This window comes from Vanessa atalanta, chromosome Z (assembly GCF_905147765.1).
Source record: "Vanessa atalanta chromosome Z, ilVanAtal1.2, whole genome shotgun sequence".
Lineage (NCBI taxonomy): Eukaryota > Metazoa > Arthropoda > Insecta > Lepidoptera > Nymphalidae > Vanessa > Vanessa atalanta.
Window position 1 is genome coordinate 6,803,470 of NC_061902.1, and position 23,590 is coordinate 6,827,059.

General features: G+C 31.4%; 1 protein-coding gene across 3 annotated transcripts; it reads left to right on the forward strand.

Moving 5' to 3' along the window:
• The first annotated feature begins 909 nt into the window (after positions 1-909).
• On the forward strand, positions 910-12,943 carry LOC125075934 (ras-specific guanine nucleotide-releasing factor RalGPS1). 3 transcript variants are annotated; one of them, XM_047687800.1, is made up of 12 exons: positions 910-1,302; positions 1,585-1,718; positions 2,085-2,290; positions 2,706-2,869; positions 3,197-3,339; positions 5,722-5,938; positions 6,016-6,225; positions 7,524-7,577; positions 10,049-10,183; positions 10,694-10,861; positions 11,250-11,390; positions 11,659-12,943. In XM_047687800.1, the coding sequence occupies exons 2-12, from the start codon at positions 1,670-1,672 to the stop codon at positions 11,759-11,761; spliced, it is 1,590 nt and encodes a 529-aa protein (XP_047543756.1). In that variant the 5' UTR covers positions 910-1,302; positions 1,585-1,669; the 3' UTR covers positions 11,762-12,943. The 3 variants fall into 3 exon arrangements, with proteins under 3 accessions (XP_047543756.1, XP_047543754.1, XP_047543755.1); XM_047687798.1 differs by having other exon boundaries at positions 915-1,302; positions 2,014-2,290; XM_047687799.1 differs by lacking the exon at positions 7,524-7,577 and having other exon boundaries at positions 918-1,302; positions 2,014-2,290.
• The last annotated feature ends 10,647 nt before the right edge of the window (positions 12,944-23,590 follow it).

Consider the following 23,590-nt stretch of genomic DNA (forward strand, 5'->3'; position numbering starts at 1 on the left):
AATGTAAATTAATTAGAATAAAAATAAACTCTTGTATGTATTTTAGGACTGCGTAAAATTATTTAGTAACAATGTTAAGCCTTTTTTCAATTTACTGAATCGTACTCCAAAGTAAAATTATTCTTTCTTGCTCTTATGCTGTCAAGATTTTTTTTTAAAGTATAGAAAACATTCTAATTTTACTTCAAATTAGACCTAACTAGTCTTTTTTTCTTGTCATTGTTTGATACGCATACTTTTGCTAATAGAACAAGTACTTATACAAATAAACGTCAAATATACTTATACCTATAAATAAATATTATAAATTAATTTTCGCATTCCTCGCTATTGCGTACATACTAATTGAATACCCAAGTTACATTTACTTAACATCGAATTTATTCTTGATAGTCATCATTCTGTAAGATGATATTAATCCATGCCCATTTAACTTCATAGATCAAAGGTTCTAAAATAATTCTACAAATAACAAAATATTAGCTTTTAGTTGATATATTTATTACTAAATAGAAAAATATGTGACATCGGTTATACCAGTTAATGAATAGCTTTCTTTAAATCGTTATACAAATAAAAGTAACAGATTATAAATAGTATCTTATTCTTTATTATCGATTGTAAAAAATAAATGCAGAATTCAGATTTCAGAACGAACTATTTAAGTTTAATTTGCAAATTGATATGTACACTTGTTTGATTTAATTTATTAATTTAATTATTGGCGTTCTGTAATTCTTAATAACTTTGTTATTCTGTTATAATTTTATTTTTATGAACTAAAATTTAAGACCTGAAATTAACCTTTATCTATTATATTACAAAAAGTTGAGCTTAATTAAATAATCAATAAATGTGAGGATTTTAATAAAAAAATACATTATTTTATGAAATCCGTTTGAGGATATGAGTTTTGTTCCTTATTCGTTTTAAAACTGTTTATTAAACTTACAGTAATAAGTACCTATAAATAGTTGACAATTAGTATGCTGTGAATGTGATAAATTTTGTAGTGATAATCATGTCGCTGTCATTATAGGAGTGTTTTTACAAATGTTCTCTCATTCATTATCACTTCGTTTACTTTTGACTATCTGCTATCGTAAACAGGATATTTAGTCCTTCAATGTATCAATTGAGTTATATATCAGTGTATATTATGTGATCTTAGTAATGTGCAACAATTATTCAATTAAATATTAATAAGTTTAAAATATTTTGCGTTATGTGCTATAATTCTTATTGCCAGAAATGCCACGGGATATTTTGAGCGATAGTCTGGCTGTTCTTAGGATTGTAGAGGTATGAAATTAATTCTATGTTTTGGTTATTGCTATTCTGTAAAAAGGGTTTCATAATTTTATTCATTTGATATAGTACTTAGTTTACCGGGCTTTGTATACGACAATTACTAAATTTGAAAAATTATTGTTCCATTTGATTAAATTCTATTAGATGCATACTTTTTAATTTAGGAGGTATTGATTAAATACTGCACTCACGCCTACATTCTACATTACATCCTGTTCTACTCAAGATTTAAATTCTTTTTGATATACAAGATATCCTCTATAATTATTATAGCATGAAGATGAAGAAAATTGGCCGCTGGAAGATAAAACATCAAAAAACATCAAAAAAGTCTCAAATGCCCCCATAAACTCTCACAATGAAGAAACATACACTAAAGATGACTGTGCTTGTTACTATAACTATGCGTAAGTGCTATTTGTTCTGATAATATATAGGTTACAATTTGTAATGTATAAATTGTTATAAGTGAATTTGTATAAGCTTATTGAAACATTTGTCGCAACTGCCAATAGATTTTGGATTTATTCCAATATTGAACTTAGGTCCATATGCCAAGCTAAATGAATATTAGATTTGAGATAATCAAGTTAAACTATAAATATTAATATTAACTATTCAAATAATAAACAACAAAGTGATAATTTAATTAAGTTCTGATGTATAATTTCAAATGCTGATGGATTTATTCAATTGTTATAGACTAGGCGATAATGCTGCTAACCGTCAGCATGATCCAATATATCAATATAAGACGAGTAGTCTTCCAGCAGCCTCTTCTATCAATCAGTCCTGGGATGAAATAGTGTGCTCAGCATTACGGATAGCCCCTGAAGATATTGCTAATCAATTATCACTTCTCGACTTGCCATGTTTTAAATCAATTCAGCCAGAGGAACTTACCACATGTGGCTGGACGAAACTTAACAAATTGACTGTGGCTCCAAATGTTGTCGCTTTCACTAAAAGATTTAACAGGGTAATTATTATGTTAAGCTTTATACATTTTTTTTATCAATACTATGGACAGTCAAAGCATTGACTATATAAAGATATGCTTAAAACTGTTTAAATATTTAACACCAGTTTTTGAAATGATGGGAATAGTCAGATGGCCATGTCTTTAATATTAAAATTCTGAACAATGCTTGATCTATCGGGTCTTCATTTATCATCAACCAATAATCATTCCAATTAAACTCTGATATTTCATCTGAATTGTATCAGGTCAGGTGAAACTGGCCTTAAATAAACTAAACGAAATAAATATTACACACAGTTCAAGTTTTTTCATAAAATATATAATATACTCTCATAAATCATAAATAATACACTCCCTACATATAAAATTATTATATCACTTATATGATTTTAACTCTTATTTATGTCTTTAGGTGAGTTTTTGGACTGTACAAGAAATACTCAATGGTCAATCACCAAAGGCTCGAGCAGAGACGCTGGCTCACTTTATAAAGGTGGCAAAGAAATTATACGACTTGAATAATCTCCATTCACTATTTGCAGTAATTTCAGCTTTGCATAGTGCTAGTATATACAGGTAAGCGTTTGGGCTTTGTTTAAAAGAAAAGTATTTGAATGCACTATAACTAGAAACACTTTATTATACTTTACAATTCAATCTGTGGCAATCCACATAGTAAAAAATTTCAGCTTAATTAATTGCTTTGTCTTAGATTGAATTATTCCATTGAAACATTATTCCACTGAAACATTCCATGAGTTAGAAATATAAGTATATTGCAAAATATATGTCGTTATAGATATATGCCAATGCATATTTTGTAAAGGTATTACTACCTACAGTTTGATATGTTTTTTTATTATATAATTATTTTTAACTTATGCTTTATTAAATATTTAATAGATTGACAAAAACATGGTCCTGCTTGTCCAAAAAGGATAAGCAACAATTTGACAAGCTCGCAGAGTTATTTGGTGAGAAGGATAACTGGACAGCTCTCCGAGAGTACATGCGGTCTATTACTCTACCATGCATACCTTACCTTGGTAAGCTATCATTTATTAGCAATTAATTGAATTTGCATGTATTTGTGATAAGCAGATAAATTAATTATAACAATATCAAAAAATTAATTTGTAGATTGCAGATATTTTTGAATACCATAATGTATTTACTTGGAATTTTGAGCATTCAATGATTACTTAAAACTAATTAGCCTCTATTACACTAATTAAACACTTTTGAAGATAAAAAATCGGTTTTCGGAGTATAAGCCGTATAAATCATTGTAGTTGTAAATAGTTGATATTGAGCACAACATTCTAAACCTAATCAATTTCGATAAACAAATCTTAAATTACAAATGTTGTCTACTGTGACATTAATATCTACAGAACGCCGCCACACCTTATAAGTAGAGTTATGCTTAGTTCTATTAGAATTTGCTTAACCAAACGAAATATGATGCGAATGCATCTTAAAACATCATATTGTTTTTCTAATATTTCTCTTTTGCTAGCTAGCTATCAATAATTAATATATAGTAGTATAGTGGCTCTGTGACTTGCATTATTTTGCAATAAGGCTTACTATTCCTAAGCAGACCTTATACAAAAACATAGTTTAAAAAAATATTAATTTCACCATAATTAATATATGTAAATATTATTAGCCGATTGTAATTTATTTTTTTATTCTACTATTGGATACATACCAATATTGTTTTGTAAATTACAATAAAAGGTTAACTAGAATTCGTCCAGTATTTTCTCTTTGAAAGGAGTAAGATACACATAAAATAACTTTAACATTAACTATAATACTGAGGTATGAAAAGGATGTTTGTTTATATTTTTAGGAATATATAATAAACCATTCAAAGGTATGATACGATTTAAATTTAAGATGGCGGGTTTCTATGAAATGTTTTTTTTTTAATTTATAAAACGAATGCTTAAACCAGCTCTACTCAGACGTTGAATTTGAACAATAGAGTTGAAATGTTGTACAATTTACAAATATCTATAGTCACCTCTGCAAAACTAGTATAGGTAATGACTTAATGTTATGTTTTACTACATGGTGGTCATACTACAAAAGATTATATTTATAAAAAATAAATATATTCACTATATAGTGTTGTTTGTTTTACATTAATTAATTAATTATAACATTGATTATGAAGCGTTTTTATCGCATTGATAGAATAAATATTTTTTCTCATGTACCGGAAACGATAAATAAACTAATTATTATTGTAATCATGTTAGTTTATAAATATATTTACACAAACATTAATCATAAATAGCATCCCTTATCGAGGTTGCTGTAGTCCAAGTAAATAGAATGTGTATTAGAGATAAAAAAAAAGATAACAGCCCGATCGACCGAAAAGCATTGAGGTTCACAATTTTGTTTAATTTGTAAAAGGTCATTACGGTTGCAACGAAGATTCTATGCATATTTGTCATTATATTTTTATCCGGCCGAATGCTGATTACGAATGATATTCGACGGGTTATCAATCTGCGATTGCTTTAGAGAGAAGGATATTTTGATGTTAAAACTTATATGTAAATACAACTTTTTTTTTATAATATATTTCATCGTTATTTGATAGTATGACTGTAATGTACCTGCTATGATTGTTATAAATGCAAATGTAAATTATGATGTAGTTTTTTTACAAAAGTTAACCAATCGTAGAACAGAGAACAGAATTTCGAACATCATGATTGGACAAATAAGGACCGAATTGTTTGGACGAATTAAATATAAATAATCGGTCAAAGGTCTCGTCGAATTTCCGGTGTTCGTTTTTATATTAATATACTTTCACTGAGTTAAGTCACAAGATCCACGTGACCTTAACAATGATCTAATTGCATCATATTGAATCTATAAAACTATTATAAATGCCAAACGTAACTTGGTCTGTTACTTCTTCACGCCGAACCGATTTAGATGAAATTCGTATGGTGATAGTTTGAGTTTTTATCGCGGAAATCATACCTCAGGGTAAAAAATTGTATGATGTATAATATCAATCAAACGTACTATTGTTAGTTCTGTTATACCTTAATAATTGCTCAAAACAGAAATAGTTCGGTTAAAATATGTGTGTCTGTTATTATGCATTTTTTTTATTTTAGTCTGAAATTAATATTATCTAAATAAAGTAACAACCACATATTTATTTGTTCATCACTTTATTAAATGTTAGCCGGAAGAAAAAGGGATTGTAAAGCGATATTTTATTCAGCAAACAATACAAACAGTACTTATTACTCTGGTTTCATATTATACAAACAAAAACACGTATAATATAAACATGGCGGAACATACAGTACAGAATTCTAGTTAACATTCCTAACTAAAGATGCTAATGTTTTCGTTTTGTGTAAACATAGTTTTATTTCGGTTTCCAGGTATATTTCTCACCGACTTAGTCTATATAGACATGGCACATCCCGTGGGATCCGGTTCTCCTCATCGCGTCGCCAAAATGACAGTTGTTTTGAAAGCACTGGAACGTTATCAGACTTCTGAATATGACATACAACCACTTCCTCACGTCGCTAATTATCTAAACAGCGTGCGTTACATCGAAGAGCTGCAGAAATTTTTGGAAGACGATCAATATAAGTAAGTTAAAATACATACATAATATGTACAGAAATATTATTTATATTATTTGTTATATCGTATATTATTGTAAACAGATTGTCACTTAAATTGGAGCCCCCGTCCCCGATCGGTAGCTGCGTCGGCTCTAAGGAGTCGGTTAAGGAAGTCCAAGTCCAAGGTTCTTCGACGCCCTTCACCTTGTCGCCATCGCATCGCCTCGGTTCAGGTTCACTGAGAATCCAAGGCTCGTACAGCCAAACTAAATTCATACCAACTCATAGGAAATGTCGTTCGCTCGGTTCTAAGTAAGTATTATCTTGATATTTATATACACGAGTTAATAACTCGAATCAATTATTTATTATCAGTATTTTATAATTAAATAAAACATATGATTGTCTTTATCTATAATACAATAAAACTTTTGAAAACGGGATTAAAATGATATAAAACATAAACTTAAAATCTTAGTATTGGTAAGTTGTGCAATGATCAAGATCAATTTATAAACGGTAAATTAAAAAAAAAACCAAGAACCAATTCTATATTTAAATGATGTATTTTTAAAATATCAATGCAACTGTTGAAGACCGTTAAGAAATGCATATGATTATTTGCTTACGTACCAAATGCGACACGAGCGATAAAATAGTAGTTAACTTTGTTTACACGTTTGGTATCTTAGGGCTACGTCCTAGTTTCATGAGATATGTCTTCAACTATACTAATCAAATATAATATACTATGAAAAACAATTAAACAAACATTCAATAAGTTTTAAAATTAATAGGTTAAAAGGGATTTGTTTAAAATTGGAATTCGGAGAAAAATCTGCAAAAACATTACATTCTTTATTTTTCTCCTCTTTATAACTTATTTTTTTAATTTCTCGTTGACTCGTTCACTATTAAACTCTCAATTATAATTTTGATTTTTTAAATATATTTTTGTAATGTTCTGCGTGAATGGTCATTGGTATTTCTGTTATCCTGGTATATTTTATACAGTCGACTACTTGGAATTTTAAAGATATGTCAAAAGTTCTGTCTGATTAAACGTAATAAGTAATTTCGTATAGGAATAAACGATTAATATAACACGATTGAGACTTCGTTTAGATTGATAATATAAGGATCAGCGAACATTCTGGAATCTTTGTGTTCCGTCAGGCAGTCAACTGTATAACTCTCGCTTCTATTAAAACATTTCATTTCAAACTTTTTCCCTTTAGGTACTTCATGATGTTGTCGATGGGTCCGACTCGATTCTCATCATTATTTGTCAACGCATGAACTCGATATTTGTGTGGTTATAAAACCGAGACATAATCATTATTGTACGCTATACAGACAGAATTATTATTGACTAACAGCACATAGCGTAATTTAATAGAATATAATAAATTTGCTTTTATGGTGTGTGCGTTTTTTATAAATATAACATAAATGCTGTCTCACTTAAATTTATATTCAATACGATACAATGAATTACTATTGGGTTTCAAAGAAGAAATAAAAAGGATATTGTTTAAGCGGGATAGCATTAATTTAGAAAAATCCGTACACATATATAGAGATATTTCACACTGGCAATCGAATCATAGGTTTCGAAGCGCGAGCTTACCAAGAAATTTTCACAAGGTCAATTTCGGTGTGGGGTGAGTGTACTCAATTCCTAACGGTTAATTGAATGACGGCTTGCATTTTGTTGTATTTAGATAATATATATATATATATATATATAAATAGTAAATGCATGCTTAATGCGCGTTACGTGATATGAGGAAGGTATTTTAATGAAAACATGCATGGGTTATTAATAAGAACCGCGAACGAATATCATCTTGAAAACAATTCAACTATTAAAAAGAAATTTCCGTAGCGTTGTTAATAACGGATACCTAGTATTGTTTTAATTATCATTAACAATAAATATATTTGATTTTATTTATTAAGTAGACTATAAAAGACGAATACAGTTTTAACGGATAACATAATAACTATCAAGTATGTATATTTTTAATGCGACGATTATAACATAAGTTTAGTGTTATATTTTACCGTACCATTTTTTTATACGTATACTTCTATATTAATATTATAAAAGCATAAGTAACGCTGTCTGTCTGTTACGCTGTAACGGCCAAACCACTAAAATGAATTTGATATGAAGCAAGCTTAATTCCCAAGGGAGGACATAGGCTACTATTTTATACCAAACACCTGGTCCCCTCACAGCACTCAGGGGAAGTGGCCGGCGACAACTAGTTTTTAAATAGTTCAATTAATAATATTAAGTTAATTCATTCCGAAGGTACACGGTTCTTTTGTTCACTTAAAACAGATCTTTTTTTTACAATATTCGCGAATAAAAGTATAAATAAATAAAAGGGGCGAGCTACGTCAAATGATAGCATTATTGTTTATTTTCTATTTTCCAATTGAATACTTAAAAATTTCCTCATTTAGGAAATATATATCTTTATCGTTACATTTTGCTTTTAGTAAATAATTTTTAGCTTCGTTTAGTTTAATAAAATTTCAATAAATAACGAAAACATAGAATAGAAAATGTATGATATAGTATTTATAAAATGAGTATGTAAATATATCGTGATGATTTAGTCGTTTGGAATTTTATTCGTTATTATGAAGAATTGATGGGCGTAAACGTTTTAACGTAATGTAAATAAGGTATGATTGATTATGTCTTGTGATAAGGCCATAACCATATTGTGCACCTGCTTGTTGTGGCTAATGTTATTTTCGTTTAATTATCGCCTTAATATTGCTCGATATGTTAATTAAACTTCACCAATGTCACAACAAAACCCTTTAAATCAATTCCCCTTTTAAATGACACATTTTACATGTCGGTGATCGATATCATTTCATTTATTTAGAAAGCTGTCTAAGTGTTTGTTATTTAATGTCAGATTTATTCTATATGGAGGATTGTTTAAATGTTTGATTTTAATATCGGGTGATATTACAATAAACTATGTTCGCTTTACACACGTGTGCTTTCTGCGATCTATAATTTTTCAATAGTTTAGTGGCTACTCAAACAAATGCATGTTAGTACGTCGTTCTGCTCACTTTCACTGTAAATTTACTTTCACCTTAATACTTGATCGATTTCAAATAATTTGTACAAAATGTAAAAAAAAATTCTTATGAATGATATCAATGTTTCATTTATTTCTTTCTTAAAAATATTACGCAATATGTATGTATTTTATCATATTTATGTAAAATTATATAATTTATTGTAATCAATAAATTAATTTTAATCGTTGAATGTTTTGTACAAATTAGTTTGGAACAGCTTAATGTTGATTGTTTGCAACACAGAGCATGCTAACATACGTACGCGTTATGGAGATATTGACTGTCATTTTCTCTATTTAAAATGAGTCATATTTATTTTGTATTATATTGATTTAATCGACTTCTTCACCGATTAATGCAATGCATACATTGTCAGATAACTATCTAATAACATATGGAGTGATTGGTTTGTAAAAAATCCATGGCGTCCGTCCTTTTGTGTAACAAAAACTAAATGATAACAAAACGAAAGACAGATGATACTGTCGTGCAGAAGGCAATTTTTATTATGTTATTAGTTAATATCAACTGCATATAAATACACACACAGTCACACACAGAAAAATCGTGAATAATTATCGTAAAACTTTGTATTTTTGCATAAAACCTTCTTTTAACAAACTTTTCAACAACCGTCTGAAGAAGCACTGAAAGCTGACACTGCTTTCAAAATTCCAGTGTTTTGATTTCAGCTAATTGATTAGATTGTATGTTTTGTTTCAGTCAGTGAGAATAGGTTAGATTATAACTCATGGATTAAGTTCAGCTGTTGGTTCTCAGTGTCCAGGCAGGACGTTTATACAAATATAATTTACTATCTGTTAACTGTTGGTGATTTATTGCAATCTTTTGAAATACGAAACAATCAAATATTCGCCCATATTGATAAATAAACTGGTCATATTAAGTCGAAGCGAATCTCCTTTAAATTTAGTTTGTAGAGATTTTATATTTTTTTTGTTATATTAGAATTTGTTTACTTAATTGAGAAGATAATATAATTGTCTCGTTATTATAGTATATTTGGCAAGAGTCACAGTGAAGACAAGGATGAGAAAACGCCGGCCGGTTCAGTGAATCTTTTGGACGACACGCTCTTGGAATCTCCCAGTTCCGTCTCTGGTGCTAAGATGTCACAATCATTACCATACAGGTTAAACATTTTATAGCTGTTATTGTATACTGTATGTACCTTTATATATGTAGAGGAAATTTACAGTTATTGGAACTTTCGTGAAGGTTGCTGGTCATTTTGTTATATCATCAATGTTCATTAAGTGACTTTCAATCTGTATAATCATTTTGCATTGTCCGAATTAGGTCATTTTTGTTAGCATGTATGCTAAAAGCATATATAACCCACACTTTTATCTACCTTAGAATAAAGGTACTCGTCAAATTTTTATATTAATATTAATCATTAAGAAAATGGGTACTGTTGACTATTTATATTTTTGAATAACATCATACGTCTAAGATATATTTTTTGAATGTGAACAAGCCCACTCTCAATACTTAAAGTTAAGATGCTAATTCTATACAAAGAAATAGCCCCTTAACAAGTACGTGCGATGATTTTACTATATTGAGCAGTTGATTTAAACTAAGAATTCTCTTTCTAGATGGTGTTTTTCAATTCAAAATATATTTTGTTGTGTTACAGTGATGTGCTGTCAATAATAAATCCGACGGAGTGTGATTTTCAAAGCTACGTTAGAAGAAAAACGATAATCAAAGATGGCAGGAAGATATCGTTGTCTTCGTGGCAGCGCTACTGGCTACAATTGTCCAGCAACATTCTGGTCTTTTATGGCTCTAAAACTTTTAAAGGGTAAGTATTCGATGTTATTAATATTAAGCTTAGATTAATATTATGTGTTGAAAGTATCAATATTATCGCCTCGTGGCTGGCGCTTAAAGCCGCAGATCGAAGTCAGTGCAAATATTCTCTGTAGCAGCCGAGATTCTGAAAGTCAGTTTTTTTTTCAATTCTTTGCCTCGAAAGGTTCGCAAAGCTGAAGCTGATCTCTAAACTTTATGCTGCCGAGTTAGATTTGCGGCCTAATCAGATTACAATCATTAATCAGAAATAATGTCAGCTCATATTAATTATTTTCTCTTAAAACTTTAATTCTAGTGGTAGTTGTAAATTTAAACGCATGAGTGTTTTGGTAGTATATTCAAATAAAACAATTTAAAATTTTGGCTATGGTCTACAGGACAGCCAGAAGTGACTTCAGTAAGGAACGTTGTAAGGTGCTACCGCTGCACGACGGCTGGCGCGCCGTGTGGCTGGAGGGGGAGGCTTCAGACGCTTTCCAGTTGATCGACCACCACGTCGGTACCATCTACAAATTTAAGTTAGTATTGTTATTTATTTAACAAGCATTTATAACTTGTTGATTGTTTTGTGTTAGTAAGATCATTTTATGTTTTATTTGCCTCATTCCAAACAATTACAACTGTTCGTAACAATCATAATCTGGTTTTCTATTTCTCCATTCTCATTTTTAATAATAATGATTCAGCAAAGACAAATCTCTTAATTTATCCGTAATTTTCGTATCGTATTTACATTTTTTAAATATACTCATAAGCGTTGTTTTAAAAATGTTTATTTTACTACAGGACGGGATGTGAGTCAACAGCGAAGCAATGGGTTGAAAAAATTAATGACGTCACGTACAAAATGGTGAAACCACTTCCAGCTAATCTCATGTCGTTCGAATAATCATCGAGTCTTATCTGTCCATGTAAATGCTCATTTTCATTGGTCGAATCATAAAAATATATTTTTAAAGAAATCTCTATAAATCTCACTGTGACGTTTAAAAAATAATTAAGTTCGTCATCTGTGGGTTTTGTGTCATGCTTTATCTAAATCGTCCAACCAATCGCACCACGAATACGTCGCCCATCGACCAATAAAAATGGACCTAAAGAATCAATTGATTCGTTCAAATCACCGACACGTGGACTTAAAAAGACTAGAAAGCAATTCTATCACGTTATATGGGTTTACTAAAAACCAATAGTTTAGTTGATATCTGACGAAGTTTTTGTTGTATTATCGTTATAACGGTGCAGCTAATACGTATAGTTGATTTACTTTTAATGTACGATATCACATAAACTTCTATTTTATATCACAGGAGTTTACGAAAGCGGTCATTGTCTAAAATTCTCATTTTGTGTTTATAAATAAGTACCTGGTAGGTCTTTTGTACTTTTGAAAAAAACTTAATGATGATAATTTGCTCAGTTCCATACATCATCGTATACATTGTCGAAACAACTAAACTATCGTTCTATAATAAACCGATGTTCTGTTAAGCTAAGTGTTGTCGTGAGTTTGTGGTGTTCAAATTATGTTTTTGCTAATGTCAATATGGCTATGATTATGTTTACAAAAACTGTAATGCTTCCTGATATATTAGTATAGTATATTAATATAAGCTATCCGTCTAATCATGGAATATTAAATTGTTACACAGCACTATTTCGTATTGTGTAAGTTGTTTATTTGATTAATATACTCTTATAGTAATTAACAATCGGACGATGAATGTCCAAATTAAATTATACGTAATTTTATAGATCTCTGTAAAGGATCTTGTCTCGTGGCTACCTCGCGTCACTGATTTTACCTTGTATCGCTTTTCTCTATTTTTTTACACATCAACTATTCAGTCACAATATTGCAACTGTACTGTAAATTTATGAAGAAGGTTATTTTAATACTTATGCATATATATATATTTTAAATGTAATGCTCGAATCCACCGACAAAATAATATAAATTATTCCAATGATATTGATTCTCCTATATACATCAATAGCGTTTAGTACTTTTTTTTATGTTTAAGGATCTTTTTGTTATATCTCATTTTTATTAATAATCTTCAAAGTATACTCAATAAAATATCTTAAAATAAGTTCGGTATTTTTATTTAATACTAGCTGACCCGGCAGACTTCGTACTACCATAATGTGAATGTGGTATTATTATTTTCAATGAATTACGTAATTGAACTGTTACGCTATATCTGGAAAAACAAACTGAATAAGGTCCTCTTTTGAGTCTGTGATGTGACAGAAATCTGTAGGTAATGTGATGAATTCGGTTGAGGTGTCCACTGCAACTTTACCATTTCCAATGTCTAACAACTGCTTCGAAAACACATTTGCAGTTTCACTGTTCACATCTTCTATCAAAGTGTCGTACGCAATTCTTTGCTGTTGATTTAGTTGTGGAACATTTGTATGAACTGTTTTTGCCAGTGATTTAGTGTCGTACTGTTGTTCTCTTTACAATTCGTGGTTTAATGCATCGTGCATATGACGATTGGGTGCTGTCACTCCCAAACACGACAGTACTTTATTTGCCATCAATAAACACATCTTCTATCATGATCAATGTCTCATTCTAAATTTCTGCAGTCCTTTGTAGTGTAGGATTCAAAGTTTGCCGGCGTTCACGATCCAAAACATCCTCAGACATGTAAATCCTATACTTAACCCACAAATCTTTTGGATTCGAGGGGAAACATGTCGATATGATAGTCGCAAACAATGTACGAATTTGATTCGGTGATGAATATCTTACGGAATCCTTATCGGATCGTACCATCCCAGTGCAAAACGTTCTCAAGTAAATGTAATAATTGATATACTCACGGTAAGTCACGCAGATTTCCATTAACTGTTCTCAGTTGTTTAAACGATGTTGGACCACGAACATTCACTAACAACAACCGCAAATATAACATTCGTCGTTATTTGGATGTACTGTGTAGATGCGACCCATAGCGTCTAAAGCAAATACATTTGGATGTCCTTCAACTGGTGTTCCTTGTTTTTGACTCTGTAACGATTTTACGATGCATTCCATGTGTAATAGTGTGGCATATCAGCATACTGCAAAGTGCTTTTGAAGAAACTTGCTAATGTTGTCATCGGTGGACGTGACGTCTGCTGCGTTCCCTTAATTAAAATATACTCGTTGTCCATTTTCTAAATGCACTGCCAAATGGACTACTGTAGGGTAGTCTTTCATGGTTCGCAAATGAAAAGATACGCCAAATTGCTTCGTTGCTACTTACATAGCGACCCATCTGGTACTGTGATACTTCATCATTTACATTGGTTACAGCAAAGACGGCCATATCGCTTTATTATCGCCTTTGTTAACATATTTATATATTTATATTATATGTACTTTATAGACTTCACAGAGATACAATATTCTACATTGATGTGAGTCTCAAAAGCTTTAGACAATATTGGCGAGTATGGCACAATCCAACGGGTGAATTGTTGTAGAAAACTCCGCAAGGTCCATGTAACATGTCTTCGGTAACTATTGAGTACATCCAACTACGAACTTAGCCACACACGACAACTTTATGAAGAAATTCATGAGAGATTTCAATTATTGCTTAAAAATTCTGTCAGTGATGTCATGTCTATCAACTGATGTTTGACTATGTACCAATTCCTCTTTGATATCGGACCATTGTGGATTACAGGTGAATGTAACAAATAAGTTTGGGCGACCAGAATGTCTAACATATGACATAGCATCTTTAGCATATTCATGCATGTGGCGGGGGCTTCCTTTGTGTGGCTACAAAATTGCAAAATTGACATTCTTCCCAGATTATTCACATTATCATCAGCATTTATAGCATCGCGGAGAACGTTCAAAAGGATATATGTTAATCGTTCAGTCTCAATTTTGACATACATGTCAACTGCAAACTTATGGAAAAGCCGTCGACACATCAAAACAAAAATATAACTATTCTTTCAATTTGATTTCTGAATGTTAATCGACCATCCCTATTTCTAAGGAAAAACAAAATTGTTTTTTTTTATTAAATTTCTAGCATTTTTATCATACTTTCTCACCTTCTAAACCTTCCCTGGACTTCCACAAATAATTCAAGACCAAAATTAGCCAAATCAGTCCAGCTGTTCTCGAGTTTTAGCGAGACTAACGAACAGCAATTTATTTTTATATATATAGATGTAATTTTGTCTTGTCTATATTTATTGATAACAGTAAATTCAAACTGTCCAGGTAAGTCCTTGACTTTTTCACGTTCACCACGTGTTATTAGGAGTCATTTGGAATTAATTTCGGACTAATTTGGCAAATAAAACAAAAGTGTAATAAAAAACACGACAGCCCCGAAATCTCGATTTTTTTTTCAAAAATATATGTCCAGTTTCACTCTGGACGATAAAAGGATTGTTACCTTACCCCATACACCCATAAATCCTGAAAACATTATACTTCTTTAATGGGAAGTCATATAATTAGGGAAATGGAATGACCTATCTACGAATTTAGGTCAGAAGGTCAGAATTAATAAAGATCTCATTATTGTTAAACAGTTTCACATTAAAATAATATGTACATACACGTACGTATTTCTTTATTAAGAAAGTTTAAAGTCGCTGCTAGAAGACGAAGAAGATTTTGTTGGGATATATCATCCCAACAAAATATAAATTTTACATTCTAGGTTGCTACAACATAACTCGATTAGCGGGAAAAATGACACTTTGTAGACCTTGTAATCAATATTTAATATGTTATTATTCCTTATGATAAAATATCGATATGGTCATCATCATTAACGGATCGGTGACACGATATGAACAATTTATTATGAAAATTGAAGACTATAGCTTTAACGATCATGACGTATCAAGTAAATATAAAATAAAAGTCATATATAGGTACGATATGTTTACTAATTTAATTATTTCAGTACTGCACTTTACCAGTCCTCATCACTGGTATGAAATAGTCGTATTTGTTTACATAGTTTGAATTTTGTGATTGTACTGTAGCCGTGCCGTTGCCATAATGATCGTCCGTCACTATGGTTTCGCCAAAGTTGTCAACAGACAGATATTAATTCCCGTCACGAAGTAAAATATAATGTGGGTCAAGCAGTACAGAAAACGTTCAACGTTGATATTCAAACAAAATATTTTGTTATTCTTTAAAGAGAACTATTCTATCCTACATCTGCTTATCAGCACTATCTGTTTGTTTTTAATTAATTCGCAAGTTAAATGTTTATATGACGTAATTATGGTTTGCTACACCGAGGATGATATTAATTTGTTAATTGATTGAGTCTCGGATATGAAAAAGTTCTGTACTCTATAAATATAGTATAAATTTATCACACTTAATAAATAGCTTACAAAAAATTGTGGATGATTGAAGGCTAGAAGACTGAAGGATTGAATACAAATTTTAACCGGAAGACATAACACCGTTAGTTAATAACATTTTAGTATACCGAAGCACCCTCCATCACAAGTTTGCCTGGCGTTGTTGACCTCTATATTAACACTGTTTTTATGCCGTCCAACGAAACTGTACACAGTCGCTGGATACAGTGCGTCAGACAGGCTAGAAAATCATAAGATCGCTTTATTGCGTTATAGTTCTTTTGCTCGACATTGTCGTAGCCCTTGTATCGCCCGATACGGGTACTTTATACGTTTTTTAAATTTATTGTGACACTACCTAAATTATAATTAATGCTTTCTATAATTTCGACCATTTTAACACTCCTTTGAAACTAGCTACCAGTGTTAAAAAGTATTTACAAAGTAGTTTTGAAGCCAACGCTACGCCAAAGCCACCTGAAGTATCCCTTATTATATTTATATTGGTATGGTAAGAAAGTGTTATGAATATTATTTTGTATAGACACTATGAGTTTAGCATGACATGTCATGTCACTCGAAGAAAATTTCTTAGTTTACGTCGCGTTCTAGCGAACATACTTCATACACTTAAATAATACCATGTTTATATAGTCTCATGAATATATTAATTAATACCGTTAATCTAAAATAAATGAATAATAAACGATGTTTTGCAGTAAGTAAGTAATTTAATTTTTTTTTAATGTACGGACAGACATATGATGGTAAGTGGAAGTGGAGTCCAAACGCGAAGAATGATCACCGCGGTTAAACAATATGTTATATGACAGTGATGCATTTCTTAGTATGGGGTTACCTTAAAGGTCGTTAGAGTTATGTATTTCGAGACAATAGAAGTCGTTATTAAGTTAATAGACGTCGTTTACTCTCAAATAAATAACATTCACCACACGTCTACGTCTAAAACCACTAAACGTGGTCTAAATGTGTTCAATATAGATGTCCAAGATAGACATCTATCAAGATTGGTTTGGATTGGTAATATTAAATATTTTTTTAAGCATTATCGTTGTTATTTTGACTTTAAGAGATTACTTGCTACTTCCTAGGAAATAAGAAATTTTTGCTCAGCAAAGCAAGACAGTGTTTTACGCCGGCCCATCGCCTAATACTATACAAGGCGCAAATTCGGCCTCATATGGAGTACTGCTCTCACCTCTGGGCGGGTGCTCCCTAGTAACAGCTCCTTCAATTTGACTGTATCCAACGTAGAACTGCTCGAATTATCGACGATCAAGCCCTTTCCGATCTGCTTGATCCTTTGGCTTTGCGTAGAGATGTTGAATCACTCTGCATCTTCTACCGATTTTTTTACGGGGAATGTTCCGATCCGAGGAATTGTTTGGATTAATACTGGTTGCTAAATTTCACCTTTGGACATCTCGTCAAAATTCCAAGTTTCACCCGCACCACCTAGATGCCAAATTTTCTGCCTCACACAACCACTTTGTTTCAGCGGCGGTTTTCCGAACCGATACGACTTGGGAACTTTCAAGAAAAGAGCGTACTCCTTCTTTAAAGGCCGGCAACGTACCTCTCGGTGTTGAATATGTCCATGGGCGGTTGTAGTCACTCTCGATTAGGTGAACCTCCTGCTGGTTTGCCACCTTTCACATTAAAAAAAAAACTAAAAATAATTGAGTCAACATGGCTTAAAGTTAATCTTGGTCAAAGTTAATCATATCAATGTACTGCCTGGCCAACAAATAAATGATGTATAGAGGAAGTGATGAACGTAGGTCGTATTCTAAGGTCAGGATTGACATAATGTTAGTGTTTTATTATGACGGTTATTCTATCTTTAAATACCCTTATAATATATAATCTAAATTTATAAACAGTTTAAAACAAAGTTGCTTTCTGTTTTTGTCTGCATTTCCGCTTTCACCTTCTAAACAAGTCAAATGATGAACGAGGAAGGTTTGCATATTTTTTATTGCGCTGGGATATTATTCTGACAGTATTTTATCTTAAAAACTGTTTTAGTACGCTTACATGGCTAATGCTGGGAGATCATCTTCAGGAGATACGTAAAAAATATTTACTTACTAGATTCTTTATCTATTCAAAACAGTAAAAACTATATGTTAACATTTCAACTAGTTAATTATTAATCCTAATTCAGATTAATATATTAGTTACTTTAGTCATTTAATAAACACAGATTTAAATGATCATTTACAAACAATAGTGTACATAAAATTCTGCGAAAGATTAGAGTACAATTACATAGAGCTAGTTATTATCAGTTGAATACAAATGAATTAATTTAAATTTACAACTGCTATAAAACAGAATTCAGTTTTCGAATGTTCGAAATACGAATGAATATATGGGATTTTAGCAATTCTTAATTACGTGCAAACAAAACACACGTTCTCTAAAACAAATCGAAAAATTAAATTTTAAAGGTGTAAAATTGCAAAGCAGATTTCATAAATTATTATTATATATGGTATACTAATAGGTAGAGTGCCTTATTATGATTCATAAATAGGCCAGTATACGTATAATACACTGTCATTCGTCTAAGTCTCGTACGGTCGTAATGATCAAGTGACTTCAACTCTGCTAAGAGATTATTTTGCGTTTGTATTCAGCCCCGACTTAAACACAATAAGTAAAAACATTTCTATCGATCTCCTAAGAATATTCTTAAGAGCCGCTTTCTTAATTTTTAGTAATTAATAATGTGGTCACATTCGGAATGATCAGTATCGCATACCAGGACGATGACGTCCGTTGCGCTTAATTCCGCTTTGATTAACGACCCCGATTCAGAACGGCGGCAGTTACTTGATATGATCGTTGTACAGACAAAATCAAGACGACTTTGTGGGGTGTGCCTCACCGATGGTTAAGACTTGAACATCATCGGCGAAGCGATCTCCAACTTGATTTTCACCTCTACCCGGGATTTAGAAGGGCATGTTTGCACTGTTTCGTAACGTGTGAGTGTCGTTAATAGACGTATTTAGGACGCCTACGGATCGAAATAGAAGACTCCAGGGAGCTATATTCACAAGCATTAGCTATTTAAGGACATGAGGATCTAGAAAGATTCTCTAAATATCTTATGATAATATATCTAGATACGCGGTAGCGTGTCAGCCAAGTTCTAGTATCTAGTTAGTATTAGTAATAGAACTGGCGAGCAGCACCTTGTGTAATATTACACGAACCATTTGGAGCCACTTTTGACCTCCTCATAACTCAAAAACTATTTGACATAAATGTCAAATAGTTTTGTCAGACCTTTGGCAACAATATACTATCCCAAGTTATAAGAAGAAATGATATTTTATGTAGTTATATGTAAATTTCAGAAAGGAGTATTTAACTTGGCACCCATTTAGATCTCACTTCTTTTGTCGTTAAAGACAACAACCAAGGTATATGTACATCCTAATATTTGACTTGGCTCTCATTTTTACATTTATGTTTTTGATAGGATATTGAATTACCTTAGAGATAGAATCTAATTATTATGATAATTCTCATGAAAATTAACGTAACTTATGTTTATGTATCACATTGTGAACAGCCCGAGGGCATGCATGGAAAACGGTTTTGAATAGCCTGAAGGCTAGATACATTGTGCGAATACAACTCTGTGATATGAGAATGCGCTTCGTACGTTTTCACCTTATGTCTGAAGAATAATTAATTACTCATACATAGTGTAATGTTCACATGTAAAGTCGATCTACCAATAAAATAAAATAAAAATTATATTTAAATATCAGCTCGCTGTGCATACACACCGTCTTCACCGCGTGCTCATTTTTATATATCCTGTTTTCCCGCGCTTTTGCATGTGTGTCACTCGAGATGACAGATGCATAAATACACAGATAATATATATTTATATAAAATATAAATCTAATGGTAATGAATATGTTACTATAGATCTGTGTACACTACACATAGAATCGCATATAATCTAGATAGCACAAAGAAATCATTTTTTCCGTGTGTAAATGAATAATTTTACGATACAGTTAGACGCCTAGGAGGACGACGCAATGAGCTCAGTTATCTTTTATAAATCCAGACAAATATAAGATAGACGAGAGAAAAACACAAGAACATTACAACCGATCAAATTTTGTGAGTGTATAAGATTCACTTTACCGTTAGGTCTTCTTATTTGATTTTGTTAATTTATATATAAAAAACGTGCAGATTTGATAAAAATATTTGGTGTAAATTACAATGGTTTATTAATATCAATTAGTCACACAATAAGGCCAGAATCAAAGTAATATAAACCAACATCAATATTAACTTTATTTAGATTAATATTATTACTTTTTTAATTGGTATTACATATATATTAGTTTATCGTTTATATAACAGCTTTATGTATAAATTGTTAGAGGTCCGATATTTTTAGTTATTGTCAATGGATGAAATTTTTAAAATAAAAGAGTACTCCATATATTATACATCATACCTTTTTTATGTTATAGGTTGGTCGGGCAAATGGGCCACCTGATGGTAAGCGGTCACCACTGCCCCATAGACATTAGTGCGCATTACATTATCAAAGCACTACCAATCTTGGGACCTAAGATGTTATGTCCCTGGTGCCTGTAGATACACTGGCTCACTCACACTTTAAGCCGGAGCACAACAATACTAAGTATTGCTGCTTGGCGGTAGAATATATGATGAGTGGGTGGTACCTACCCAGGCGGACTTGTAGAAATCCTACCATCAAATAGTACATATGAAATTGTTACATAACATACTTTAATATATTGAAATGTTTAGTAGCTGGCATTCTATTTTATACAAATATATAAACAAATAAAAAATAATTTATTTCGTATAATGTTATTACGGGTTATCGATATAATAATTGTACGTACAACACTATTTCTTGAAGTTAAAATGTAGGGCGTTCCAACTTTTGTTATTATACGAAAGCCATACTTCTTGTTTTAAATTGTGCACGGTTTCAACTTAAATGGAAAGAGAAAAAATTAAGGTAATTTCCAGCATTGTTTTGTCATTATTTAGAATTTTGTAATTTTTATTTTAAATGTTACTGAGATTAACTTGAAATTAAAAAAACAAACAGGTAAGTATGGTAAGAACTTGATGACATTCTGATGACACTCTCATTGTTATTAGTATTACATACACCATATACTATTACTTATATACTACTTATATACACCTTCATTCACGGCTGTATTTTAGCGTACGCTTAGATGAACGATAATCGCTTCGATCTTTTTATGACAGGATTGTTTAATTATTCACTCACATTATTGTAGCCATAAGTTCTTACGTCGCAACGAAACTTTCGAAACGTTTTATTGTTGGCATGTTGAATTGTGCCTCATAGAAAATTTCTACCATCCGTAACAAAATACATTGTTTCATGACTCCAGTCGAGGTATGGAAGATATTGTGACGGTTAAAAATGTTTATAAGGTAACTTGAATAAAGAATATCTAGATTTTTCATTTAATTGGACGCTTTTGTAAAGGTTTGCATTGAATTATTATTATTATCATATTTATTATATAACAATATTTTTTTAAATATTATAATGTTTTTTAATAACTTCGTAGTATAAGTACTTATTATATTCATATATTCAGTGTACACGGTTATACCACACCTGATAGATATCCATCCCGCTTTTACTTGGGTTCAATAAGGATTTTATCTAGTAGTAATTTTAACTTATAAGATATAAACATCATCAATCGATTCGTTGCGATATATTTTACATTAAATATCCGCATATTATGAAACGATTACGAACGACATATAAAAAATACTAGCACGACGTTAAAATATCAAATGTGGATGTTTCAAGAAAATTAGATTAGAATCTGATTATAGCAAACCGTAATGCAATTATTATCTAATTGTATTTAATTATTTTTATTTATTTCACTATGTTTATTCAAGTGAAACTGGTATCTTATAACTGGGACAATGCAAATAGATTTGCTTGCCTACGTATTTATCTTTACATTAATCATTAACAGTTACTCTCACTCACACAAAATAAACCTAAAGTAATATAATTGATGATAGGAATGATATTAAAAGTTAGAGTAAATTTGCGTTGAGCTAAGTTTATAGAAGGTTTCCATTACTACCTATTCAGGTAGTAATGGAAACCATAACCATTATTGGTAGTTAGCTAGTTTAACTAACTCTATAGTGCTCTCTCAAATTTCTAAAGACTTATTTAAAAGCATTAGTTAGTATGTTATTTATTAGTTATTTGCGAAATTGTTACGGGCTTTCATACTGCAGAAGATCGCCTCGTAGCGGAGGTGTGAGGAAAGTACCTCCGCTGACCCGTTCCGCCCCAAAAGACCGAGGAGAATGCGACAAAGGTGTGTGCACCTTCTTCCCCCCCTGTAAACGTTACTGAGAATATTTTGCGAATGTATAGGAAATGCAATATAAATGGTCATATCTTTTGATTGCGTAGACTTAGAAGTTTGAATTCACAGCTTCAAGTGACTGCAGATCTCAGAATTTGTTATTCATTTCATCATTGAACCAGACAGACAGACAGACGGATAGACGGTCAACGAAGTGATATTATTGGGATTTATTTTTGAGGTACCTTAATAACAAGCTAAATTATACAAATGGACAGTTTAACGGCAAAAATAAATTTTAAAACAATACTCTGTTACTAGAATAAAACATTACACAACGATAACGTATTAATGATAATAGAAATAATACCAACATAACGAGTGCAGACCAACGCTCTTTGCAGATTAAATTCGTTACAAATTTCTATAATCCATAAATGACTATTAAATATGAAACAAAATATATCACTTTAATTCCAGCTTAGAAGACATCGCCAACATTCGCAGAATAAGCAACCTGCAAATATAAAAGGTTAAAATATTTCAGTTAATCAGTGACTAAGAGAGCTATATAAAAAACATCTCGTAGTTAGTCACTACGAGTAATTAAATTCCGGCATCACACGTAAAATTATAGAATATACATTAAAATGACGGTAGAATTTTCTCAAAACTTTAAAAGTGACCATTATGAACTATTTTTAGACACAATTTTAACTGGCTATCTGCTCCAGCTCCGCGCGAGCAGAATAAGGATCTATATAAAATATTTCTGCCAGGATCCTTATTTGGCGTAAGCGGAAAAACCACCAAATTTTCGTCACAATCCCTTGAATGATGATGTAACGTGATAATTATGATATTTTGATAATGTCGTCCTGACCGATTCCAACCACGGTGATCCCGAATGTCAAGGGAGACCAGCAAACTACGCAGGACACATT

Coding starts and splice junctions, on each gene's coding strand:
- LOC125075934 (XM_047687798.1), top strand. CDS start 1,252: ATGCCACGGGATATTTTGAGCGATAGTCTGGCTGTTCTTAGGATTGTA. Junction 1,719..2,013: donor GCTTGTTACTATAACTATGC/GTAAGTGCTATT, acceptor CAATTGTTATAG/ACTAGGCGATAATGCTGCTA. Junction 6,226..7,523: donor TGTCGTTCGCTCGGTTCTAA/GTAAGTATTATC, acceptor ATCGAATCATAG/GTTTCGAAGCGCGAGCTTAC.